General features: G+C 39.1%; 5 protein-coding genes across 5 annotated transcripts; 2 read left to right on the top strand and 3 right to left on the bottom strand.

Annotated features, from left to right (window-relative positions):
* Positions 1–141: 141 nt before the first annotated feature.
* Positions 142–8,814, top strand: vsig10l (V-set and immunoglobulin domain containing 10 like). The gene is made up of 12 exons (XM_067509800.1): positions 142–1,112; positions 1,420–1,749; positions 1,834–2,106; positions 2,221–2,487; positions 2,771–3,013; positions 3,099–3,377; positions 5,064–5,156; positions 5,537–5,755; positions 5,846–5,965; positions 6,057–6,097; positions 6,445–6,531; positions 6,624–8,814. Exons 1-12 carry the CDS (start codon positions 1,043–1,045, stop codon positions 6,696–6,698), a joined length of 2,097 nt encoding a protein of 698 aa, XP_067365901.1. The 5' UTR covers positions 142–1,042; the 3' UTR covers positions 6,699–8,814.
* A 572-nt stretch (positions 8,815–9,386) lies between these two features.
* lim2.5 (lens intrinsic membrane protein 2.5) lies at positions 9,387–12,331 on the top strand. The gene is made up of 5 exons (XM_067511177.1): positions 9,387–9,587; positions 10,804–11,015; positions 11,556–11,705; positions 11,887–12,021; positions 12,224–12,331. The coding sequence occupies exons 2-5, from the start codon at positions 10,838–10,840 to the stop codon at positions 12,283–12,285; spliced, it is 525 nt and encodes a 174-aa protein (XP_067367278.1). The 5' UTR covers positions 9,387–9,587; positions 10,804–10,837; the 3' UTR covers positions 12,286–12,331.
* Positions 12,332–16,293: 3,962 nt separating this feature from the next.
* On the bottom strand, positions 16,294–18,338 carry LOC137130987 (free fatty acid receptor 3-like). Its single transcript, XM_067511735.1, has 2 exons — positions 18,230–18,338; positions 16,294–17,780 (listed from the first exon to the last, which is right to left on the bottom strand). The coding sequence occupies exon 2, from the start codon at positions 17,771–17,773 to the stop codon at positions 16,862–16,864; it is 912 nt and encodes a 303-aa protein (XP_067367836.1). The 5' UTR covers positions 17,774–17,780; positions 18,230–18,338; the 3' UTR covers positions 16,294–16,861.
* Positions 18,339–18,880: 542 nt separating this feature from the next.
* On the bottom strand, positions 18,881–20,981 carry LOC137130986 (free fatty acid receptor 3-like). Its single transcript, XM_067511734.1, has one exon. The coding sequence runs from the start codon at positions 20,763–20,765 to the stop codon at positions 19,854–19,856; it is 912 nt and encodes a 303-aa protein (XP_067367835.1). The 5' UTR covers positions 20,766–20,981; the 3' UTR covers positions 18,881–19,853.
* Positions 20,982–21,838: 857 nt separating this feature from the next.
* Positions 21,839–25,300, bottom strand: LOC137130985 (free fatty acid receptor 2-like). The gene is made up of 3 exons (XM_067511733.1): positions 25,109–25,300; positions 24,143–24,432; positions 21,839–23,690 (listed from the first exon to the last, which is right to left on the bottom strand). Exon 3 carries the CDS (start codon positions 23,681–23,683, stop codon positions 22,772–22,774), a length of 912 nt encoding a protein of 303 aa, XP_067367834.1. The 5' UTR covers positions 23,684–23,690; positions 24,143–24,432; positions 25,109–25,300; the 3' UTR covers positions 21,839–22,771.
* Positions 25,301–25,443: the final 143 nt, after the last annotated feature.

Genomic DNA, 25,443 nt, shown 5'->3' with positions numbered 1-25,443 from the left:
TATAGTTGTCACGGTATTTTTTTGGCATTGTGTTGGCCGTGTTTAAGTCTTTAATCTGCAAGTAACAATAAGTTAAAGCACACAATTTAAATTCCCATTAGAGACACATCAAAGAGTGTCTCTTATCCTTCCACTGACTGTGTTGATTGGGGCCTGGCAGTAAAAAAAAAACAAAAAACATTTTATTATGTTGTATGTTTCAAAATACAGTTTAGTTACCAGTTTATTAAGGAAACGTTAGCTAAAATAACTGGAGTGCAGTTGAACAGTACTGCAATAAATCCCATCTATAAAATAAAATGGTACTGATTTACACTGGACAGTTGAATCAACTTTTGTGTTACTGTTAATATGAATGGACACAACAGTAAATTCACCAAGACAACAAACAGCAGTGCTCAAATAAAAGTAAAATCGGCACCTTCACAACTAAAGTAAAACAAAAGGTAAACAATGTAAATCACTTTAGGCATTTCAGCCCTAAAGTTTTCCATTTCAAATATAACCACGAAATCTAAAAGTCACCCAGCACATTTATTTAAGGTTCTATCTAAAACTGATTTTAATCTAACCAAAAGTCTTTGCCTATTTATTTTACTTATTTTAAAAAAGTAATGATTGAATAAAAAAAAAGTGATAGAATATAGAGTTTTACAATGTAATGGTTTTATTTATTGATGTCAATGTTTTTCGAAGTGTTTTATTTATTTAACCGACACATTCTGTTCACTTTCTCACGTTACTGTTTGTGGAGGGACCGCTTTTGTGCGGGCAACAGCAGAGACCAGCACAGACTAAAAGAAATTGGAAACGCTTAACGTAAATACGAGGGGCGTGGCCTCGCGTGCCTCAAGATCAAGGCTTTCACTCGGCACAGGTGAGCTGCTCACGCGCCCTGGTGACAGTCTCCGCACGAGAGGACGCAGGACGTGGTTCAGTTGAATCACCGCCGTACGAGAGAATCTATTTCCCATTCATTTATGTTTGTGTGAGAAAACTATATCTATTTTCCGGCTTTTCTGCTACACCTACATTTATTACAATGACGTGGTTCGAGCTTTGGATGTCATCCACATATTTTGTCACTTTTTTGCTCGGCTTAACTTTTCAAGGTAAGTTTAAAACTCAATTGCAGATTTGACACTTTCTTGCATATTTTATTATTTGTTATTTTATAAGAACAATTTATAAGAAAAACCTGACAGTTTGGCCAATGGAGATTATTTTGTTTGGATTTGTGCACCTGTTAATTTAGTTCCTTCTCGCTTTGAACCATAATAATTATGTTGCTGGTTTAATGGGACCAGACGTACAGTGCCACTGGCACTGGATAATTCTGTTCCTTTAGTTTCAAAAGTCCATCAAATATTCAGGCAGTTATTTGCTTTTTGAGCTAACTGCTTGTCTCCGTGCTGGTAGGTGCATACTGTGAGCTGGTGGTTTCTCCTGTTGGTCCTGGTCGGGTAAATGCAATAGCTGGCAGCAGTGTGACCCTGGCCGTGTCCTTCAGTGGGTCCCCTGACCCAGTGGTTACCTGGTTTATGGGCAACTTAAATGTTGTCACATGGACTATTAGCTCTGGAACTCCCACAGACATAGCTGAAAACCTAAGGAAAGTGATCAGATTAGAGCCAAATGGATCCCTTACTCTTGTAAATGTCACACTCGACTATACCAATAACTACACCGTGGAAATGACAAAGTCTGGACTGAGTAGAGCTGTGACAAGCTTCACTCTAAAGGTATTTGGTGAGTACCACATTGAGCTGGGCTGAGCTCTGTAGAGGAGGGTCCAAATGCATTTGATGGGTTTGAGTTTTTGTTCTTTCACAGAAAGTATCCAGAATGTGACACTGAGCGCACGGCCGGCTTTTGCCCATGAGGGAGCTGACCCGTTCACCCTGCAATATAACATGCTGCATGGAGTTGTTGAGCAACAGATGTGGTTCTTCAATGGCATAGAGCTAAAAACCGACTCTCGCTACTCGGTGGAGCAATTTAGTCTTGTGATCCTCAGGCCAAACCGAAGTGACACAGGATGGTACACGGTGTTCCTGACCAACCCCTTCAGCAATGTGACAAGTCAAATTAATGTCACTGTGCTCTGTAAGAAATGCTGCTTCACCAAATTCATCCAGACTAGGCCACTTTCAAAACATGTGTTCTGTGTAGCCCTTTATTTTTATTTTATTTTTTTATTTTTTTTGTGGTCTGTTATAGATGGACCGGATGAGCCCATGCTAGAAGCCCATCCAGCTCAGCCTTTCTATGCATCAGGGGACTCACTGAGCCTCTCCTGCCATGCTGGGGGATCCCCACAGCCCACTGCCGAATGGACCTTTGGTGGTCAAACCCTTTTTACCTCTCACAGTGGGGTCCTAAATCTAACAAATGTGCAGGCCAGCCAAGGGGGCATTTATACATGCACACTGTTTAATAAGCAGACTGCAGTGCGGCGGCAAAAAAACATGACTTTAAATGTTTATGGTATGTGAAATGCATGAGAGCATTTTGCATGTGTCCATATTAAAGTGTCTTAAATCTGTCTATTGCTGTCATAATACAATAGTTATGAATTTGCATATTAAAAATCTTCATCCAGTTTGAATAATTTGAATGTGTTCCGTAGGTTTGCACTAGTGTTCAATGTTTACCCGCATTGATTATTTTTCGTGAATACCAGGGAACTGACGCCGTTCATGTTAATTCATGTGAATAATATGGTCTCAAGACTGTCTGATTCATCTCATTAATGCTTGTTGTGAGACAGAGCGACCGTCAGGTAACCCGATGTGCTCTGTGCAGTCACTGAATAACACCAGCCTGCAGTATCACTGCCAGTGGCCAGGTGGATCCCCCCAAGCTCAGCTGTCCTTCCCAGAACTAAGCAACAGCAGCAATGGAGTGGGACACTTCAGCTTGACTGTCACCCCCACAGATTACCTCAATGGGAAAACTGTCACGTGCCTTGCAAACCACCCACTTGAACAAAATAAGTGCAATATTACTGCAAGTAAGTTTTCAATATTTGATAGAATATCGAGTCTGAGGATTAGTAAATGTTGAATCCGTAGTTTTAAAAACCACATCTTTCTCAGGGAGCCCAGTGGTGTTTCTGCCAGCTGTGAGAACCACAGTTGACCCTGAGGACAAAATAGTGGTTGTTATCCACTGTGTCAGTGGTGCCTCACCTAAGGCTGTGGTGACCTGGACCAAAGGCAGCGAGCAAATCACTAGTGGGACCGTTTACCAGATCAGCAATGACACCACGCAGCTTCAGCTTCGTGATAACAATGTCAGCAACTTTCTCCTGCAAAACTTCACCTGCACCTGCCACAACCCACTGGGCATCCAGAGGAGGGAAATACAGTTACAAGGTACGGTACTGCTGATCGTAGTTGGAGAGAAACCGCATACTGGATCAACTACACATATTTCCACCGGACATGTTTTTCTTACCCTGCTTCATTTACTGATGGCAATAGTTACAACTACATTACACAGAAGACTTTAAAGACTACAGTGGAGGTGATGTACTGCTTAGGTAAAAATATTAAAGTATTAAATCCACTTAAAGTATAAAAACTGCAAGGACTTTTTCTGCAGAATAAATGTCCCCTTTCAAGATTCAAACAACTTTATTGATCCCATAGGGAAATTGTGTTGCCTTGTTACAGCTGCTCTCCACATGAAAAGTAGAAAAGAAAGGAAAAACACTTCCACCTAGACAAGGGGGTTGAGTTGAACAGTTTAATGGTCACTGGGAGAAACGATCTCCTGCGTTGTTCTGTGAAGCACTTGACTGTGGTCAGTCTCTGGCTGAAAGTGCTCCTCTGTGCAGCCAGCACACAGTGGAGTGGGTGGGAGGGACTGAGAGGAGTTTGGACAACATTGTCCTCTCAGCCATGCAGACATGGCATGCAACATGCAGAGGCTCCAGCTCCTCCCCCAGAGCATAACCAGCCCCTCATTAGTTTTAACTGTTATTAATATTGTTGGATTTTATTGGTGTAGCCTCTCGAAGATGAGCTAGTTTTAACATCTACGTTTTAATTTCTTAATCTGGGAGTTAAATACTTTGCAGTTAAATACTTTTGCCTTTTTGTACCAACAGTGGCGCCTATTAAGCTTTATTATATCTCAAAATCCGTAGGCCATTTAGTTATCTTAATGTTATACTAATCAAAAATATTTTCAAAATAAAAAGGTATCCAAAATTCTCTGTTTGGCAGATTTTCTGCCTTTTATTCTGTTGTGCATTGACAGTAAAAGTCTGATTTTGTGCTTGACATAACAAGCAAGATGAAGATGTCATCTTTTTACCATTAGAGTTCCAAAGAAGTTGGGACAATGTGCAAAACATAAATAAAAACAGAATGCGATGATTTGCAAATCTACATTTTTTTCACAGTCGAACGTTACCAACACATCTCAGTTATCAGTGGACAGGTCAACAGCCTGCATCTCTGGGGGTGGATTAGTGCTTATGGCGTGGGCAGCACACACATCTGAAATGGCACTTTCTCTATGCTGAAAAGTATATTGAGGTTTCGGAGCAACAAAAACATCCAGCAACAAAAGGCCCAAGAATGTTGAGCAGCTAGAATCCTGCCTCAGACAAGAATGAGACAACTTTCCTCTCCTAACAATCCAGCAGCTGGTCTCCTCACTTCCCAGACGGTTTTTAAAAGACAAGGGGGTCTACACACATTCTCTGTCCTGTTTCAACCTGGGAATATTTGAAGTCCGTCATTGTAACAGCATATTTGGAATATTGCATTAAATCTCAAGTGAAAGAAGGGGCTTTCTCTGTCATCACTGCCATATAGTGCAGTGATTATTTGCCTTCTCCAAATACTGCAAGGACTCTGTTTCCTTCAGCTTTTAATTTCGAGTACTGCTTGCATTACTCAAAAGACACAATGGGCCCTCAGATGGAGAGCTAAGTAAGACCTGCTGTTTCCCTTTAAACAAAGCTCTCCAGTCTTGGTATACCCTTACCCTCACACCCCGTCTGTCCCTTGCTTGATCTCCACCCTAGCTTACAGTACCTCTCTCTGCAGGGCCGTCAATCTCGGATTCCAATGTGCTCCCTAATAAAGATGGAACCATTGTCACGTTGACCTGGGAGATTCCACCTACCTCTATTGTTACAGGTAAAGCGATAATCGACTATAGGAAGGTGGTTGTGAAAAGTAGAGTTGGTTCCTTCATAGACTATACACAAACCCTTCTATTATGAATTTGGACATGTCAGCAAAGCTTCCTTGGGAAGCCAACACAGTGTTTATCAGAAACTCCGCACTGAAAATAGGGGTGTAAGTATTAAGTAATGTGTGAATCCACTAGCTGAGCAGTACTATGTTTTGGTAATAATAATCTAAGGACAAAAGTACTGTCAAATACAAATGTCACTGTTTGTTATGTCTCCAATATTTTCCCTGTCAAACAGAATCAGTGAAAGCTTGGCATCTGGTATGGTGCTTCGTCAGCTCCGTTATGCAAAATGTAATAACTTGTGCTTGTTGTTGCAAAGGCTTTGACGTTGAAATGGCAGGACCAGACCTTCTGAACAACACTGGGAGCCAAACCAGAGGGAGCTCTAACACGTATCGCACCATCCAGCAGAAACCTGGCACTGCTCGGAGTACAGATGTCTTGGCCCTCAATCCTCGCCTGACGTACCAGTTCCGCATCATTCCCAAAGCTAATACGACCGTAGGAGAACCATCTGTGGTTCACAGAATTGGTCCAGGTATGGCAAAGAGTGTGCTTTAAAGCATAACGTGTATTCATGGTGATTATAACACTAGCACAATCACTGGTGATGGTCTCTTCACAATAGGTAAAGGGCTCAGTGGCCCTGCAATTGCTGCCATCGCAGCTGGAATTCCCTGTGGCGTTCTTTTCCTGGTCCTGCTAGGTGGCCTCACGCATCTCTACATCAAGCACAACAAGAACAAACGTATGGGAAGTCTGTTGTGTGATAAGTCTAAACATGGTGACATGTTTTCTTTACATTCTTTAAGAAGTACTTCTTTTGCTGTTTTCTGTAGGTCGACAGACTCGATATCCAGTGTCCAGAGCAGTGGAGAAGGTTAGAATCACTTCACTGCTCCATAAAACTGAAGTTTTTAGGATTCTTTTCTCTCCCACATGCTTCCCCAAGAATCTGACCAAATGCCCCCTACTCAATAATAAATAAATATAATGTAATGTTTATGTGGCATCTCAACAACAGTTTATCTTCTGAATCCACAATTTTAAATTTCAGCACAACCCCCTGTACTCATTCTCCAAATGTGCCCCCCTCTTTTTTGATTCTGTTATCTGGCCGTCTTCATTTAAAAATTAAATAATAGACCCCCCACCCCAATCAATTTGTTTCCATATTAAATCAGCTTCTCTTATTTTGTTTTTGCCTTCTTTCTTTTCACTCGGCAGACAATAACAACCCAGTCAGACATAGCTCCTAATCACCTGGTGGCAGGACAGCAGAGGTTCCCCCCTGATTACAACAAATTACAGCAGGTAGAATTCAAATAAATCCCACTGATGTGGAAGATTGTTTATTTTGTTAAGTTACAGTAAATCATCTGCCCTTTGTTTTCCTCTGTCTTTAGACTCCTTCTGAAAGATCAGTGGCTCTCCCCACATTCGTCCCTCCACCACCCGTTAGAATTGCTACAACTGTCTAAGAGCCAAAAAGGTTTCTCATGTGTATATTAATTTTGTATGTTGTATTTGAATTTTTGGTTATTGAACATTTATCTAACATGTTTTATGTTTGTGTTATTTCAGATAAAATAAGGATTAGTGTCAAAATGATTTTGAGCCTTTGTACCTGTGACACAACTTTACCTTTAAAATATTGTAGAATTTGTTGCTATTTAATTTTAGGAAATTGTAAAAAAAACATTCTTGTCCTGAAATTTCTCACTTATTAATTTCTTATAGTTTAGAATAACATGAAGCTGAATGCAAAGCACAGGGAAAATGACCATGAAACCTAAAATATGTAAAGAAATTCCCACGTTTTTGTCATTTTTTTATGTATTTTATTTTTCTTACCACCTTATCAGAGAAGGTGTCCTCTCAAGGCCAAACAATTTATTTGCATGTGGCTTTTTAGGCACCTTCTGAAGGCTGTGTGGATTCAGTCCTGTTCATGAGTGTGTAGACCAGCTTTTGCAACGATCTCAGATCTGTTTTTTAGAGGGACACATGCTGGTGTGCATCATAATCCTCACACATTTTATCTATCTTGCTTTGTTCAGCTGCAGCTCCTTTAGGTGTCCAATCCGTAAAGGAAAATTCTCTGGTTTAATGCACTAAAAATTAATTCATTCCTTATCATCGCTTTGACTTTTTTCCCCAGTTCATCCAAACACAGTTTTATTTTATTTTTTTATTTTTAATTTTTTTTGCCTGTTTGGCTTATCCCATGAGTTCAAGGTCGCCAGTTTTTACACCGGACCCTTCCTGACGCAACCCTCCCCAATGTCGACCAAATAACTGTAGTTAACTGGATGATGCCAGTCAATGCAAAGCCTGCAGAGGGAGGTGTTGTCACATTTTTGAGTTTGCCACTCAAGAGACTTTGTTCAGTGTGAGCTGTGAGCCAACGCACATCATTACCCTGATGGAGCTTGCTGTACCTTGAAGAATACATCCAATAGTTTTCTAATGCTGTAATGTTGCTCATCAGATGTTTTGATATTAGTGATATTAGCACTTGGTAATGTTGTGTTAGACTGATAAGGTTTATTAATAATAATTAATACCTTAGTGGCTCCATGGGGTATTTTTGTTATAAAGATGCACATGATGATGATGGCGCAACCCACAGCCTCAAATAATCACATTTCCCAAGGCATCAAATATTGGGAAATGTATTTACTAAATTTAGTAATATATATATTGCTTGTTGCCCCATTGAAATACAGACCCTAATGAGTCACAAGGCCATGAACATGCACATATCTGGTGAGACAAGCATGTATCATGTTGGTAATGTGGTTTGCTGATGTGGAGTCATGGTTCTTGTCTGAGAAACAACAACCAGTCGTGTTCATTTCCAACGTTGTGATCGTCTTTGTTATCTGTCAGGGTGGTTTAGTGAGTGTGTGATATGTTTGCATCCAGAGGAAAACATGCTCTGCACAACATAAAGACAATTAGTGTAAATGTAACTTATGCATTCAGGTGGAGGTTCTTTGAGTTTTTAGACTTTCCAGATTACTTGTCTAGAGACAAGTAATATTCATGCTATGAATTTACACATTACTTTAACACCCTTAAGAGTTTGCATGAACTACCAACAAGCAAGTGCAGACGCTTATTGTATCTGAACAGAGATGATCCATGAAGGACCCTCAAACCGTCCGTTAATGCGGTCGAATGTGCTCCTGTGTTATGGGAAACATCATAGGACACCCACACGAACCATTATAAATGTTAAGGAAATAAAACCGATGGGTTTGCTGCATATGACTTGTGATAATACCAAGAACGCACTGTACAAATTGCAAGTATTGTAAGGGTGTGTTGAAATCTTAAAAAGCCAACACATCAATTGCTGGGTGCAGGGACGGTGCTGCTCCACTGGGCTCGTCATCTTTGTCATTGTGTTTAGGGCTGATTTTTTTATTTATTTATTTTTTATTGGATTGTCAAATAGATCTAAATGATTACTGGTGGCAATATGATTATGAATCAATCTGACATGGAATCATTTTGACTGTTGTAGCAGTTTATGTGGCACCTCTGTACAGTTAGTTATACATTAATAAAAATCAACAGCACTGCAAACTATGACTAATAAAATATTAATAACAACTGGATGAATACGGTGTCAATTGAAAAAGTTAATTCATCCTCGTAAATGCAGAATTCATGGTTGTGTTATTGGAGTGGATTCCATTCCATTTGTGGAGCTAATAATGATTAAATGTCATTGCTAACACTTTAAACACTGTAGGTGTCATACATTTATTCTGATGTGTTGGTCAGCCATTTACTGGCACTGCTTCCTCTATGTCATCACCTATTCACAGTGAACATGTGTAACACACACTGCGTAATTTTATGAAGCAGCTCTTTGGTCATGTATCTGTTGTAAGCATGTGTGTGACCACACCCCGGCCACACTGAAAGAAACTGTGCACTTCAGCATGTTCCATTGACCACAGCAGTACTGCAAGCCTTTGCACATCCGCAGTTCCAGAACACCTAACAGAACAACAGACAAGGACTGGGATGCAGCAGCCTCATATAGTGGACCCTCCCCCATAACCCCAACACTGCCACCCCTCCCCACCTTACTGACCCCCTAAAATACTCCCGTGTAATTCAATGTGGGAGAGTCACGTGGGTTTTGGCCCACCAGCTGAAGTGCATTTGTTCTGTGTTGAATGTTTTAAAGGATTCTGCCTCCATCAACAGAAAAGTGGAGGGGATAACTTTTTGGAATCCTGCCTAGGGCTTCCTCTTTGACATTTCGCTCACTCCTGACCTGCACTCTCTCTCACTCTTTCCCTGAGGAAAGGCCGGTACTTAAGAGGGTTGATATATCCTGAAGAATTCAGGTAAGATGCCATAGGGTCTTGTGTTAGCGGCTGATTCCACATAATAAAGTTGATTGGATACCTTTTAATAGCATGCTGACCTCTGGGTGTATATGAAGGCCAGGAATGGAGCTATTTGTAAAAATGCAATTTTTTTCTCCAAAATGTCTACTTCCAGTGTTATCTATACATAGTCTTTACTTAATGTCTGACACATTACTGAAAGCGATTTCAGATTGATATCACAGTGTCACCAGTGGAGTTCAGACCTTTCATCCTAGAATGTAGATGATGCATGTTGTTCTCATCACTTAAGTGTTGTCATTGAGCGATCAAAACAAAACAATAGGTGCAAAATGACGTGCAGTGCAGCTTCATTGCGAAACCCGGTTTCACCTTTTAACACAGCCTTATCTTTGCTTTTGTGCTGTCATTGTCAGGCTTGTTTATATCAGGCATCAGGATCTTTCGCATGGTTGAGATGTAGTGCTCTTAGTTTCTTATTTAGTTCACTGTGGTTGGTACGGGAAATCTACGTAATGCATGTGGCTTGATTAACTGCAGCACTGAGTATTAAACACATGTTGGAGGGCAGATGTTCATATGATCCAAATTTAGCTGTGGTTTGTACGACTCCTCTGTTGAGCCCAACTGCTCTTTTGACACGTCCTCTGCCTTGTTACAGATAAAGATACGTATTGCTGCGTAGTCAAGACAATCGGATATACATACATAGACTCTTGAATCATCAGATAGAATTTCCATTGAATGAGGAACTGCAAACCCGAATATTAGCGTGGGCTTCAGTAGTGACAACATGTTTCTGACTCCGTCCCGCTCAGAGATACTCAAAAGAATTTCAAGTAAAATCTGTCAGTGAGGAAATGTTGTAATAAAAAATGTTGTAATAAAAGAGTTAAGTAATAATCAGAAAAGCTGACGCGAGTAAACAGGGAACAGAAATATATCAGTGGCTTCGTTTTTTTGGATACTTGTAAACTTGTGCACTAACACAGTCCCAGAGTTTTATGTGAGGCACTGCAGATGATCTGAGTATACTCTGTGATAAGATAAACCTTTATATACCTCTGCATCCGTTCTTTCTGGCAGCTGCTATCTCATTTTTAAATTTCCCAATTAGTAAATTCATTAAAACTGAAACTACAACCACCTGTTTTGGAAAAGTTTATCACTGACTTATCTCATGTCTTTTCTTTTTTTTTTTTGTTTTGCACAGTGCACATAGTGTATCTGCTGTCGTAGTTTCACTCATGATGTACAGCTTCATGGGAGGGGGGCTGTTTTGTGCCATCGTGGGCAACATCCTGCTGGTGGTTTCCACAGCCACAGACTACTGGATGCAGTACCGTTTGTCTGGCAGTTTTGCCCATCAAGGCCTGTGGAGGTACTGCATGTCTGGCAAGTGCTACATGCAGACTGACAGCATTGGTAAGTGTGGGAAAAAAAAAAGAAAAAAATCCCCTGAGCCCCGGCAATACTCACCAGGGTCCGGGTCTAGTTACAGTCATACAGAATGATTGTAGGAACTGAAACAACATACTCTATACTAGGTGACAATGAGTGCATGTGATGTGCATTCTTGCCGACAAGAATGACAAAAATATCCACTTACTGCCAACTGACGGCTCTGTGAATCTGTAGTCAGGTGCAAGCTACAGGGTAATTTAAGCATGCTATTATTAAATGTATAATATATATAATATTGTTTATTCATGCGTGCACGTTTTTTTTCATGTCTGCAGATTAGTACCTCATCATTGTATTTGTATAATATTTAGAGAAATTCGCCTCAATTCGTCAGTTTCAGTAAAATGTCTGAACGAAATGCCTGAGGGGTCAGTGGAAACATTTGAAGATGGATACATTTGCAATAACCACAAACAAATCAAGGTTCATAGTTATTTATTTCTTTTCTTGCACTTATCTTTACAGTATGTTTTGTCTGTCCCTTGCTTTATTCCTTCTCAGCCTACTGGAATGCCACTCGTGCTTTTATGATCCTGTCAGCCATGTCGTGCTTTGCTGGGATCATCGCAGGAATCCTCTCCTTTGCCCACTTCTCCACCTTTGAGAGGTTCAACCGCTCATTTGCTGCTGGAATCATGTTCTTTGTTTCAAGTGAGTCACAATTTCACTACTCACTATTTTTGCACAACATGCAAATCCCAAAGTTTACCAGGCATGTTGTAGAAACTTTATGCACCCCAGTAAAACCTGCTTACTCTTAGCTCTGCTTAAATGACCCTTTATATTTTGCATATTTCATTTTAATATTTTCACTCTCTGCCCACAATGCCAGCCCTCTTTGTTCTGCTTGCAATGGCCATTTACACTGGGGTGACGGTGAACTTTCTGGGCAAGCGTTTTGGGGACTGGCGCTTCTCTTGGTCCTACATACTGGGTTGGGTGGCGCTGCTCATGACCTTCTTTGCAGGTGTGTTCATATAAAGAAATGCCCCTTATTTATATCTCTGTATAGCTTCACACAGTAAGTGGCATACATTCAAATTAGTATTTTTTTTTATTTGTTGCTTTGCATATCTAATACTATGAAGGTCTGTGCTTTGTGGAAATGTAGTATTTCACACCCTACAACTACAACACACCCTACAACGACTTCTGTTTTGTTTGTGCAGGTATATTCTACATGTGTGCCTACAGAATGCACGAGTGCAGAAGAGTTGCCGGGCCACGTTAAAGTAAACAGGAAATAATGTGTTATGTGAGCAAATGCTATTAAAAAATAGAGAACTCACTGTAAATTAATAAAATTTGGAATTTTGCGTATGTTTCAAATGTGTCCTGAGGTTTTGTCCCAAAACAGTATGAAACCGATGAGGGTGAAAAGCTGCATCCTAAAAATGATGTCCCTGTTCAGCTATTGCAAATTGTTCTTATGCAACAGAATGTTTTAAATTAACGAACGAGTTTTGGGAAGTAAAGCACTTTGGTTAAGAGAAATGTTTTGGTTGCACTTACATGTTGCAAGAATATGTTAACTTTTAGAGTGTTTAGTTGACCTCTAACCTTAAACAAGTACTGTGAGGCACAGAAAGGTTTAAAATGCTGTAGTCATAAAAATGGATGTTGTACGGCAAGATCTGATATTTTGTAGGCTGAGAATTCTGGATGTTGTAGCTTCAATATTTGGCTAAACAAAAATTAGTTGATATTTTATTCATATGTTTAGTTTAAACATGCTTGACTTAAATGTAACAAGGCAAGTCAATCATGTTTAAACTAAACATATGAATAAAATATCAACTAACTTTTGTAAACCATTCCATTGTAGCTCTAGCTGTATGTTTGTGGTTGGGCTCCATCCATCTTCCCATCAACTCTGACCAGCTTCCCTGTCCCTGCTGAAGAAAAGCATCCCCACAACATGATGATGTACCGTTTTGCATTTAGGCCAAAAAGTTCAACTTTGGCCTCAATCTGACCAGAGCACCTTCTTTCACATGTTTGCTGTGTCCCCCACATGGCTTGTGGGGATTTCTTATGGCTTTCGTCTTGCCACTCTTCCATAAAGGCCAGATTTGTGGACTGCACAACCAATAGTTGTCCTGTGGACAGATTCTCCCACCTGAGCTGTGGAACTCTGCGACCCCTCTAGAGTTACCATGGGCCTCTTGGCTGCTTCTCTGATTAATGCTCTTCTTGCCCAGCCTGTCCATAAAGGTGGATGACCATGTCTTGGTAGGTTTGCAGTTGTGCCAACTCTTTCCATTTTCAGATGATAGATTGTACAGTGGTCCATGAGATGTTGAAAGCATCTAACTCTGCTTTAAACTTCTCCACAACTTCATCCCTGACCTGTCTGGCATGTTCTTTGGACTTCATGATGCTGGTTGTTCACTAATCTTCTCTAACAAAGCTCTGAGGTTTAATTAAGAAATTAAATTAAATACATTCTGCCAGATAAACAATAGTGATGCCAAATTTAGAAAAACCCCTCTAAAAATTAAATGTACAAACACATTTAAATGTCAAAACCCAAAAAACTATTGCACACAAACAACTAAAATTCGTTTTGTATGTCCCTGTGCATCAACTATGCAGAACATTGTTGTAGAAAATGTGAGGCTGTATGATGATGTCTTTTTTGTTACTGACAAAGTGAAAGTCAAAGTAAAACATAGACCCATAAACATATATTAAGTGTGGAAAAAAGCAACAGTGAAAACTGTGAAAAAAATGAATAAAAGTCAAACAGTACAAATATCAAAGTGATATTTCTTACGCTTAATTCAGCTTAAGAACATGTTAAAATAGGCTAAATGTTCATATAACAGATTACATGTAGAAATCAATGCAAATCAAATAAATATGCAAAGTCTTACAGAACAAATATGTTGCTTCACGCAATTTCTGGAACAGCATAGTTTTATTTTAGCGCATTTCATGTTTTATTTAAGGGGTCAGTGTAAACACTGGAAAAAGAGGGTTTTCAAATGTTTTATAATGTGTTTTTTATAATAAACCAATATCTATTTAACTTCCTGCACTTATCTTTATAGCATTTTCTCTGTCCTATGCTTTACTGGAATCCTCTTCTTTGCCCAGTTATCTGCCTTTAAATAGATTCACAGCTACAGTAACTGAACACTGTTAGAATAGTTTTACCTACGTGACATTTGCTGGAAAATCTTGTGATATTTGATGAATATGCATATTATGCAAAGTTTACTGGGCCTGGCATATAAACTCTGCACGTACACCACATCATGCTCATGATTATCATGTTTGTTGATCTACTGTGGGTGGAGTGAATGGTTACATCCTTATTACAAAATCTTCGCTCAACATTGTGGTTCTGTGGTTATATTAACAAACAGGACAGACAACTCAAAAATCACTAAAGCTGATCAAGGTAACAGGAGTTTTAATAACGAGTTTCCTCTAGTTTTTATCGCCATTAACAATGGGTGTGTTTTGGCTGTATTTTCTAAGGAGACTAAAGTCCTTCAACCAGCTCCATCTCCTATGCTGCGATTTGCTGGAGCAGCAATATGAAGGTGGCAGACAGTAACAGACTGGACAAACTAATAAGGAGGTGCTGGTTCTGTTCTGGGGGAGGAGCTGGAGCCTCTGCATGTTGCATGCCATGTCTGCATGGCTGAGAGGACAATGTTGTCCAAACTCCTCTCCATCCTGGACAGTCCCTCCCACCCACTCCACTGCGTGCTGGCTGCACAGAGGAGCACTTTCAGTCAGAGACTGATCACAGTCAAGTGCTTCACAGAACATCCCAGGAGATCCTTTCTCCCAGTGGCCATTAAACTGTTCAACTCAACCCCACTTCTGTTAAAAGGAGGGGGACTAAATGGTGTTCATGTATGTTTACTCCTCTAGGTGGGTTTTTACTTACTTATGTTCTTACTTGTACTTGTCTAAGTTTTTTCCTTTCTTTTCTACTTTTCACGTGGAGAGCAGCTGTAACAAGGCAACACAATTTCCCTATGGGATCAATAAAGTTGTTTGAATGTTGAATCTTATCTTCACCATCAGACATAATGTGACAAACAGATGACGTGCTGCTGATGACGTTTTGGTGCTTCTAAAATAATCATTGTCTAAAAACACCATACAAGTGCTGAAGCAAACACTGAACTTTTCTCTACGGATGCTTGTTCTCTGTCCTATGGTTTGCTGGTATTATTGCAGGAATCCTCTTCTTTGGCCAGTTATCTGCCTTTAAATGGAGTCACAGCTATAGTAACTAAATGCTTTTAGGATATTTTTACTACGTTACATTTACAAGAAACTCCTGTGTTATTTGATGAATTTGCATTTTATGCAAACTTTACCCTGCTATGTAAACTCTGCACGTACACCACATAACCATCATGGTTGATCTCTGTTGATCATCATCTCTGTTGATCTAGCGTGGGTGGTTAATAATTAAGGCTTGTCCCTTCAGGGGTCACCACAGTGGAACTATTTCCGTACATTGATTTGGCATCAGTTTTTTTTTTTATGCCTGATGCACGTCCTTCCTCAACCCTCTCATTATTATCCGGGCCAGCACAAGGGTGGCCCTTGGTGGCTGGGTGGGGCCACACCTGGTGGGGGTGGGATTCAAACCCGTGGCCTTCTGCATCCCAACCCAATGCTCTACCGCTGATGAACGATTAAGTCCTTATTACAAAACTACTTAACTAGTTAACTAGTCTTAAAAGAGTTTTACAAATGAGTTTCATCTAGTTTATCACCATTAATAACGGATATGTCACCTTCATCATCAGATTTCATCTGACAAGTACTTGCTTTGCAGTTGTGCTGTTAAAAAGTGTCTGTGATGCCCTACTGATGACACTTTTTACCTGATGCCTGTGTTTAAGACTGACTTACATTGACTGGTTAGTTTCACCTGAGTTAAGCAAGTAAGTAGCTAAATTCCCTTCCATCCAATGTCAATGTTTTTTAATACTCTCAGCTTGTATAAAAGGTTTAAACTCACGTTAAAACACAACTTTGAATATTTTCTAAATGAATCATAGTGTCTACAATCACCATAAAGGTGTTAATGAAAATTGAATCTTCTCCACTGATGTTTGTATTATTGTTACCTGGAGCCTGGATTCCCTTGTTTTTTTGATGCTATACCTCTGATGTTGACCACAAACTATTAAAGACATATCAGCCAGACATACCATTCTACTGCCTTACATGTTTATTCATTCAAAAAAACAAAAAAAACAAGACCCCTGTAAATATTGTCCACAATCTTCAAACTCTTTTTATTCCATCTCAAGAGTCAATCCATGGAAGTGCCAACTCACAGTGCAACATTTGTTAAATATTAATCTTGTATTTGATAAATAATATGTACACAGTACTTTGCAGTTGACTTTTGTATATTCTACTTATTTGCTTACGGAATGAATGACTGCAAGACTGGCTGGCTCCCATTAATTAAACTAGAAAAAAAAAATGGGCCAAAGGTCCAAAGAATAGAATCTGTCATTCAAAAAAGGTAACTTACTATAAATGATAAAATTTGGACTTTTGCATAGAGGGATTAAATGATTAGATGATGAAGTGAAGTTACTTTCTAGCAACTCTTACAGCAATTTGTAAAGCATGAGATACACTTTCTGATATCATGTCTGTTAGACACACAGATCGGACAGAACATTCCCACCAGCAGCTTATATGAATATTGTAATAATATTAATATTGTAATTAATATTAATATTGATCACTGTACAGTGCAATACAAACATTGAAGCTTGATATGTGCATACTGTAAATGAAAGCATGTTTTACACTTAACTGGTGCCTTTGCCCTGCATTTCTAATGGTGAAACTTTGCGTATACGCCTCCTGAAAATGAACTTTTCACTGCTGCACTGGAAGGAGGAAGAAGAAAAGTAGAAGATTACGGGGTCGATACAGGTGTTGAAGGCACTAAGCAACAAAGTGTAGTGTCTCCATTCTGGGCTCGTACCTTCAATATAACCCACTACATGAGAGATGTTGAATGGCAACACACATATGAGAAAAACCGCTAGAGTCCCGAGGGCCATGCCAATAGCTTTCTGCTTCTGTTTTCGGGATATCCTGGGACGGCTGTACAGTATCCAGATGCAGCTCACGTAGCAGTACACACAAATTAGAAGAGGTACCAGGCAGAGAACCAAGAACAACTCTAAACGTACAGGGAGGAGAATCTTCAGCTGGTTCTCTGTGAAGCTCTCATAGCAAACAGTTGAGTTTTTGTTGGCCAGGGATGGGTGAAGCTGCACAATGAAAGTGATGCTGCAGTGTACCGATGAGATTATCCAAATAACAGCACTGATCACTATTGCATACACAGGTTTTTGCAGGATATGATAGGTGACAGGTTGAGCCACACCAATGTAGCGCAGCACGCTGACGGCCATCAGCAGTAAGGAGCTCGTGTAGATTGTAGAGAAGAAGATAAAAGAAGTGATGGAGCACAGAAAGTTTGGCAAGGTCCATTTCATACCAGATGCTGCCTCATGCATCTTGAGAGGGAGAATGATTAAGCAGAGCAGGTCAGAGACAGTCAGATTGAGTAGCAGGATGTCGATCAGCACTGGCTTTGAGTGGATCTTGAGACTGAAGGCACAGAGAGCCAGGAGGTTGGATGGCAGACCTATCAGGAAGGAGATGATGTAAACCGAGAGAATGACCTCGCTGTTTACAAGCGGCTCCATGATGACTCTAAACCAAGGGAAATAAAGAAAGAGACAAAAATGTAAGTAAGAGAGTAAGATGGAGGAGATGGCAGCTGTTAAAAGTGACAATATTTATAGTGCAGACTTGGTTTGCAGTGAAGTCAGTGAAGTCTATATGCAGTAAATGATGTAGTCTAAACAAAAATATTTAGACACCAACATTTGTTTGTGATACCTAATGAACAAAGATATAAGTAAATATAAAACCTGTTTGAACATCATCATCTTAAAACAAAAACACAATCTGAACCTTCCCATCTCTCAGGTATTAACTTAGATATGTAATAGTAAACACTTCAAATCTGCATATCAGGGAATTGTTCTGTTGTGTACAGTATCAGAATAGATAAAGCCAGCTCTGAAAAACCAAATGTCGAGGAACTTTAATAGAAAAAACAATCTGCAATGTTTGATTAACTAATCGGTTTTACTCACCCAATAGTGAATGTTGTCAAACAGTTTAATACTCAAGGAAACAGCTAAAGGTCTGTGTAGTCTCCCTTTCCTTCCTTGTACCAAAGACAACCAGGTTATAGGTAGTGAGTTCAAACATGAGCTTAATATAAAATGACATAAGTGAGGAACAGCAAGTTATGATGACATTGCTCTGGGTAATTTTTGCTGCAGTAAATAAATGATAAGCCCCTCCCACAAGATCTCTGCTAAAATAAACTCTAAATATTATTATTACATTTGGATTTTATGAGGCTGCATTAATCAAATGTATGTTTATCATAGATTTCTAAAAAACACAAGTTATTATTTTATATAAACACATTGATTGTTGACATGGTCAATCAATTTAAGACATATTGTTCAAACCCCTGGGAAAGTCCCGAATGGCCAGTTCATCCTTTACTTACTCTGAAACTCCTCGATAAAATGTGTCATTAGGATTTGGTTAATTTCCGGTGCTGTCTGATGCTACTGTATGTAAATCAATGGCCCTCGGCCTGAAACAAACAATATCACTGTAAAATCCAGAAACTTTCTTAACTTATGTTATTTAGTCAACTTCTCTCAGTTAATAACAGAATAAACGTCTTACTAGTTTTCATCAAGTTAGTTTATTGCAGGGTGAACAAACTCACTTATTATTATTAAGCGAGGTTAACTTAAAACCATCAAGCACAGTAGCAACAAATGAGACATTGGCACTACTACACCAGTAAGAGGCAGTAATTCATACAAGTACCTCTGCTGGAAAACCTTGTAGGCAGGTATTAACAGGGTCAAAGCATCATAGTACAATTCATCAACCCACTGCAACTGACCACCAATCTCTTTCTGCCCTTGGAGCATCCTCTGCTGGCAGTTGCACTATGGTGGGACAAATCTGAGCACTGGATATGTACAGACTGAAAACAATGGAAACTAAATGGGAAGCCATGAATTACAGATGTTTAAAATATTACAGTTACACAGGAACAATTGCCTTTATTTGAATCAGTTTGTTTGGATGGTTTTTAAAAGTAAATCAAATTACTGCTCATGTAACTTCACCACAGACATTTAAAGATGCAGGAAATGTCACAGCAGTTTGCATTACTTAATTATGTGTGTTGTTTGGAACATGTTACACGGTACATTTAACTTGTAATAATTTTATTGTTTGAAACTGTCATACTGAGTACTCCATGCTGAGTTTATAGGACACTGTTTAGTTGTATAAACTAAATAAGAAGTGTACTATACCTAATAAGTATTTGTAAGTACAAAATACAATAGCTATTCAACTTTATGTGGGTTTTTCAAGGTAATTGGATTGCATGCTTTTTCAAATAAGACTTTTAAATTGTAAGTCTGATTAGAATTTACAGTCTACAATGGGTAAACAGTAAAAGATTAGCATAAATTACTAATTCAAACAGAGCTAGATCTTCTGATAAAAGTGTGCACGTACTGATAAAGAATGCGGTTTGGTAAAATGTCAGAGAGGTAAAGTTACAGAAAGGAAGAGTCTATGAAAAACAATTATATTGACCAGAAAGTTAATACCACCAGTACAGTGGAATACTAACAAGCTTGATATGCACATAAATGAAAGCATGTTTTATACTTAACTGGTGCCTGTGCCCTGCATTTCTAATGGTGAAACTTTGTGTATACGCCTTCTGAAAATGAACTTTTCACTGCTGTACTGGAAGGAGGAAGAAGAAAAGTAGAAGATTATGGGGTCGATACAGGTGTTGAAGGTGCTAAGCAACAAAGTGTAGTATCTCCATTCTGGGCTTGTACGCTCAATGTAACTCACTACATGAGAGATGTTGTATGGTAACACACAAATGAGAAATACAGCTAGAGTCCCGAGGGCCATGCCGATAGCTTTCTGCTTCTGCTTTCCGGATATCCTGGGACGGCTGTACAGTATCCAGATGCAGCTTAAGTAGCAGTACACACAAATTAGAAGAGGTACCAGGCAGAGAATGAAGAACATCTCTAAACGTACAGGGAGGAGAACCTTCAGCTGGTTCTCTGTGAAGCTCTCATAGCAATAAGTTGAGTTTTTGTTGGCCAGAGATGGGTGAAGCTGCACAATGAAAGTGATGCTGCAGTGTACCGATGAGATTATCCAAATAACAGCACTGATCACTATTGCATACTTAGGTTTTTGCAGGATATGATAGGTGACAGGATAAGCCACACCAATGTAGCGCAGCACGCTGACGGCCATCAGCAGCAAGGAGCTTGTGTAGATTGTAGAGAAGAAGATAAATGAGGTGATGGAGCACAGAAAGTTGGGCAAGTTCCATTTCATCCCAGATGCTGCCTCATGCATCTTGAGAGGAAGAATGATTAAGCAGAGCAGGTCAGAGACAGTCAGATTGAGTAGCAGGATGTCGATCAGCACTGGCTTTGAGTGGATCTTGAGACTGAAGGCACAGAGAGCCAGGAGGTTGGCTGGCAGACCTATCAGGAAGGAGATGATGTAAACCGAGAGAATGACCTCGCTGTTTACAAGCGGCTCCATGATGACTCTAAACCAAGGGAAATAAAGAAAGAGACAAAAATGTAAGTAAGAGAGTAAGAGAGCCAGGAGATGGCAGCTGTTAAAAGTGACAATATTTATACTGCAAACTTGGTTTGCAGTGAAGTCAGTGAAGTCTATATGCAGTAAATGATGTAGTCTAAACAAAAATATTTAGACACCAACATTTGTTTGTGATACCTAATGAACAAAGATATAAGTAAATATAAAACCTGTTTGAACATCATCATCTTAAAACAAAAACAAAATCTGAACCTTCCCATCTCTCAGGTATTAACTTAGATATGTAATAGTAAACACTTATAATCTGCATATCAGGGAATTGTTCTGTTGTGTACAGTATCAGAATAGATAAGGCCAGCTCTGAAAAACCAAATGTTGTGGAACTTTAATAGAAAAGCAATCTGCAATGTTTGATTAACTAATCGGTTTTACTCACCCAATAGTGAATGTTGTCAAACAGATAATACTCAAGGAAACAGCTAAAGGTCTGTGTAGTCTCCCTTTCCTTCCTTGTACCAAAGACAACCAGGTTATAGGTAGTGAGTTCAAACATGAGCTTAATATAAAATGACATAAGTGAGGAACAGCAAGTTATGATGACATTGCTCTGGGTAATTTTTGCTGCAATATGGAAATGATAAGCCCCTCCCACAAGATCTCTGCTGAAATAAACTCTAAATATGATTATTACATTTGGATTTCATGAGGCTGCATTAATCAAATGTATGTTTATCATAGATTTCTAAAAAGAATAAGTTATCATTTTGTATAAACACCTTGATTGTTGACATGGTCAATCAATTTAAGACATATTGTTCAAACCCCTGGGAAAGTCCCGAATGGCCAGTTCATCCTTTACTTACTCTGAAACTCCTCGATAAAATGTGTCATTAGGATTTGGTTAATTTCCGGTGCTGTCTGATGCTATTGTATGTAAATCAGTGGCCCTCGGCCTGAAACATACAGTATCACTGTAAAATCCAGAAACTGTCTTAACTTATGTTATTGTCAACTTCTCTCAGTTAATAACAGAATAAACATCTTACTATTTTTCATCAAGTTAGTTTATTGCAGGGTGAACAAACTCGCTTATTGTTTTTAAGCAAAGTTAACTTAAAACCATCAAGCACAGTAGCAACAAATGAGACAATGGCACTACTACACCAGTAAGAGGCAGTAATTCATACAAGTACCTCTGCTGGAAAACCTTGTAGGCAGGTATTAACAGGGTCCAAGCATCATAGTACAATTCATCAACCCACTGCAACTGACCACCAATCTCTTTCTGCCCTTGGAGCATCCTCTGCTGGCAGTTGCACTATGGTGGGACAAATCTGAGCACTGGACATGTACAGACTGAAAACAATGGAAACTAAATGGGAAGCCATGAATTACAGCTGTTTAAAATATTACAGTTACACAAGGAACAATTGCCTTTATTTGAGGCAGTTTGTTTGGATGGTTTCTAAAAGTAAATCAAATTACTGCTCATGTAACTTCACCTCAGACATTTATAGATGCAAGAAATGTTTTAGCAGTTGGCAAAACTTAAATATGTGTGGAATATGTCACACGGTACATTTAACTTGAAATTATTTCATATTTTGAAATAGTCCGACTGACACTGTTTATTTAGTTGTATAAACTAAATAGGAAGTGTGCTATTCCTGATAAGTATTTGTAAGTGCAAAATACAATAGCTATTCCGATTTATTTGGGTTTTTGAAGGTATTTGAATTGCATGCTTTTTTAAATAAGTCTTTTAAAAAGATTAGCATAAATTACTAATTCAAACAGAGCTAAATCTTCTGATAAAAGTGTGCACGTACTGATAAAGAATGCGGTTTAGTAAAATGTCAGAGAGGTAAAGTTACAGAAAGGAAGAGTCTATGAAAAAGAATTATACTGACCAGAACTTTAATACCACCAGTACAGTGAAATACTAACAAGCTTGATATGCACATAAATGAAAGCACGTTTTATACTTAACTGGTGCCTGTGCCCTGCATTTCTAATGGTGAAACTTTGCCAGCACGCTTCCTGAAAATGAACTTTTCACTACTGTACTGGAAGGAGGAAGAAGAAAAGTAGAAGATTATGGGGTCTATGCAGGTGTTGAAGGTGCTAAGCAACAAAGTGTAGTATCTCCATTGTGGGCTCGTACCCGTGATGTAACCCACTAAATGAGAGATGCTGAATGGTAACATACAAACAAGAAATACAGCTAGAGTCCCGAGGGCCATGCCAATGGCTTTCTGCTTCTGCTTTCGGGATATCCTGGGACGGCTGTACAGTATCCAGATGCAGCTCACGTAGCAGTACACACATATTAGAAGAGGTACCAGGCAGAGAACGAAGAACATCTCTAAACGTACAGGGAGGAGAATCTTCAGCTGCTTATGTGTGAAGTTCTCATAGCAATTAGTTGAGTTTTCGTTGGCCAGAGATGGTAGAAGCGGCACAATGAAAGTGATGCTGCAGTGTACTGTTGAGATTATCCAAATAACAGCACTGATCACTATTGCATACACAGGTTTTTGCAGGATATGATAGGTGACAGGTTGAGCCACACCAATGTAGCGCAGCACGCTGACGGCCATCAGCAGCAAGGCGCTCGTGTAGATTGCAGAGAAGAAGATAAAAGAAGTGATGGAGCACAGAACATTGGGCAAGGTCCACTGCATACTAGATGCCGCCTCATGCATCTTGAGAGGAAGAATGATTAAGAAGAGCAGGTCAGAAACAGTCAGATTGAGTAACAGGATGTCGATCAGCATTGGCTTTGAGTGGATCTTGAGACTGAAGGCACAGAGAGCCAGGAGGTTGGCTGGCAGACCTATCAGGAAGGAGATGATGTAAAACGAGAGAATGACCTTGCTGTTTACAACCAGGTCCATGATGACTCTAAACCAAGGGAAATAAAGAAAGAGACAAAAATGTAAGTAAGAGAGTAAGAGAGGCAGGAAATGGCAGCTGTTAAAAGTGACAATATTTATACTGCAGACTTGGTTTGCAGTGAAGTCAGTGAAGTCTATATGCAGTAAATGATGTAGTCTAAACAAAAATATTTAGACACCAACATTTGTTTGTTATATCTAATGAACAAAGATATAAGTAAATATAAAACCTGTTTGAATATCATCATCTTGGAACAAAAACACAATCTGAACCGTCGCCATCTCTCAGGTATTAACTTAGATATGTAATAGTAAACACTTCAAATCTGCATATCAAGGAATTGTTCTGTTGTGTACAGTATCAGAAAAGATAAAGCCAGCTCTGAAAAACCAAATGTCGAGGAACTTTAATAGAAAAAACAATCTGCAATGTTTGATTAACTAATCGGTTTTACTCACCCAATAGTGAATGTTGTCAAACAGTTTAATACTCAAGGAAACAGCTAAAGGTCTGTGTAGTCTCCCTTTCCTTCCTTGTACCAAAGACAACCAGGTTATAACTAGTGAGTTCAAAGATGAGCTTGATATAAAATTATATAGGTGGGAACCAGCAAGTTATGGTGACATTGATGATGACAAGCAGAGCAGTTCAGAGACAGTCAGATTGAGTAACAGGATGTCAATCAGCAATGGCTTTGAGTGAATCTTGACAGTGAAGGCACAGAGAGCCAGGAGGTTGGCTGGCAGACCTATCAGGAAGGAAATCATGTATAACCGAGAGAATTACCTTGCTGTTTACAAGTAGTTCTAAGATGACTTTAAACAAAGGGAAGTAAACACAAAGAAAAATGTAAGTAAGAGAGTAAGAGGCAGGAGATGGCAGCTGTTATATTATTATTTATACTGCAGACATGTTTTTTGTACCAGTGGCAAACTGATGTATGACAGTAAAGTGTATATATAGTACACAATGTAGTCTAAATAAAAATATTCAGCTTATTTATGATACGTAATGAACAAAGATCCAAGAAGTAATAAATGCTGTCTGAACATTTACATCATCTTAAAGGTGGCCCCTCCACCAAAAACACAGTCTGAACCTTAGCATCACTCAGGTATTACCTGACATAATTAAGTAATAGTTCGTCTATCACTATAAACAACCATGTTATTTATTTTGTTGTAATTATATCTTTAATTACATCACCAATTGCTATAAACCTCTGGGTATATACACTGATCAAGCACAACACTAAGTACGTGCGTCGAGACCTTCCGTATTGGATTGCATTAAATTGCACAGGTGGTCATAATTTTACTCCTGATCAGTGTACATATGAAAGCCAGCTCTGAAAAACCAAATGTTGTGCAATTAGAAGAGCAAAAGCAATCTGCGGGGTTTGATAAGCTTAACGTTTTACTTACCCAACAGTAAATGTTGTCAAAGATCTTTAGGCTCAAGAAAACTGCTAAAATTCTGTGTTGTCTCTCTTTCCTTCCTTTCATCAAAGACAACCAGGTTATAAGTTGTGAGTTTTAAGTTGAACTTGATATAAAATGAGACAAATGAGAAACGGCAAGTTATGATAACTTTGCTCTAGGTGATTTTGTTTCTGAGCAATGAGATAACAAATGCAAAACAGCAGGTCATGTTGACCTGTCTATTGAATTCAGTATGTAAATGTAAAAAGTCCTCCCACAAGATCTCTGCTGGAAAAAACTCTAAACATGAATTTTAAGTTTGGATTCCATGAGCTTGC

The sequence above is a fragment of the Channa argus genome, chromosome 7, assembly GCF_033026475.1.
Source record: "Channa argus isolate prfri chromosome 7, Channa argus male v1.0, whole genome shotgun sequence".
NCBI classification, from domain to species: Eukaryota; Metazoa; Chordata; class Actinopteri; order Anabantiformes; family Channidae; genus Channa; species Channa argus.
This window is presented reverse-complemented; position numbering and strand designations above follow the sequence as displayed.

Bases quoted from the DNA above. Each gene is read 5' to 3' on its own strand.
- vsig10l (XM_067509800.1), top strand. From the start codon at position 1,043: ATGACGTGGTTCGAGCTTTGGATGTCATCCACATATTTTGTCACTTTT. The intron at 2,107-2,220 runs GTAAGAAATGCT...GGTCTGTTATAG, and splicing joins AATTAATGTCACTGTGCTCT to ATGGACCGGATGAGCCCATG. The intron at 5,756-5,845 runs GTATGGCAAAGA...TCTTCACAATAG, and splicing joins GGTTCACAGAATTGGTCCAG to GTAAAGGGCTCAGTGGCCCT.
- lim2.5 (XM_067511177.1), top strand. From the start codon at position 10,838: ATGATGTACAGCTTCATGGGAGGGGGGCTGTTTTGTGCCATCGTGGGC. The intron at 11,016-11,555 runs GTAAGTGTGGGA...ATTCCTTCTCAG, and splicing joins CATGCAGACTGACAGCATTG to CCTACTGGAATGCCACTCGT. The intron at 12,022-12,223 runs GTGTGTTCATAT...TTGTTTGTGCAG, and splicing joins GCTCATGACCTTCTTTGCAG to GTATATTCTACATGTGTGCC.
- LOC137130987 (XM_067511735.1), bottom strand. From the start codon at position 17,773: ATGGAGCCGCTTGTAAACAGCGAGGTCATTCTCTCGGTTTACATCATC.
- LOC137130986 (XM_067511734.1), bottom strand. From the start codon at position 20,765: ATGGAGCCGCTTGTAAACAGCGAGGTCATTCTCTCGGTTTACATCATC.
- LOC137130985 (XM_067511733.1), bottom strand. From the start codon at position 23,683: ATGGACCTGGTTGTAAACAGCAAGGTCATTCTCTCGTTTTACATCATC.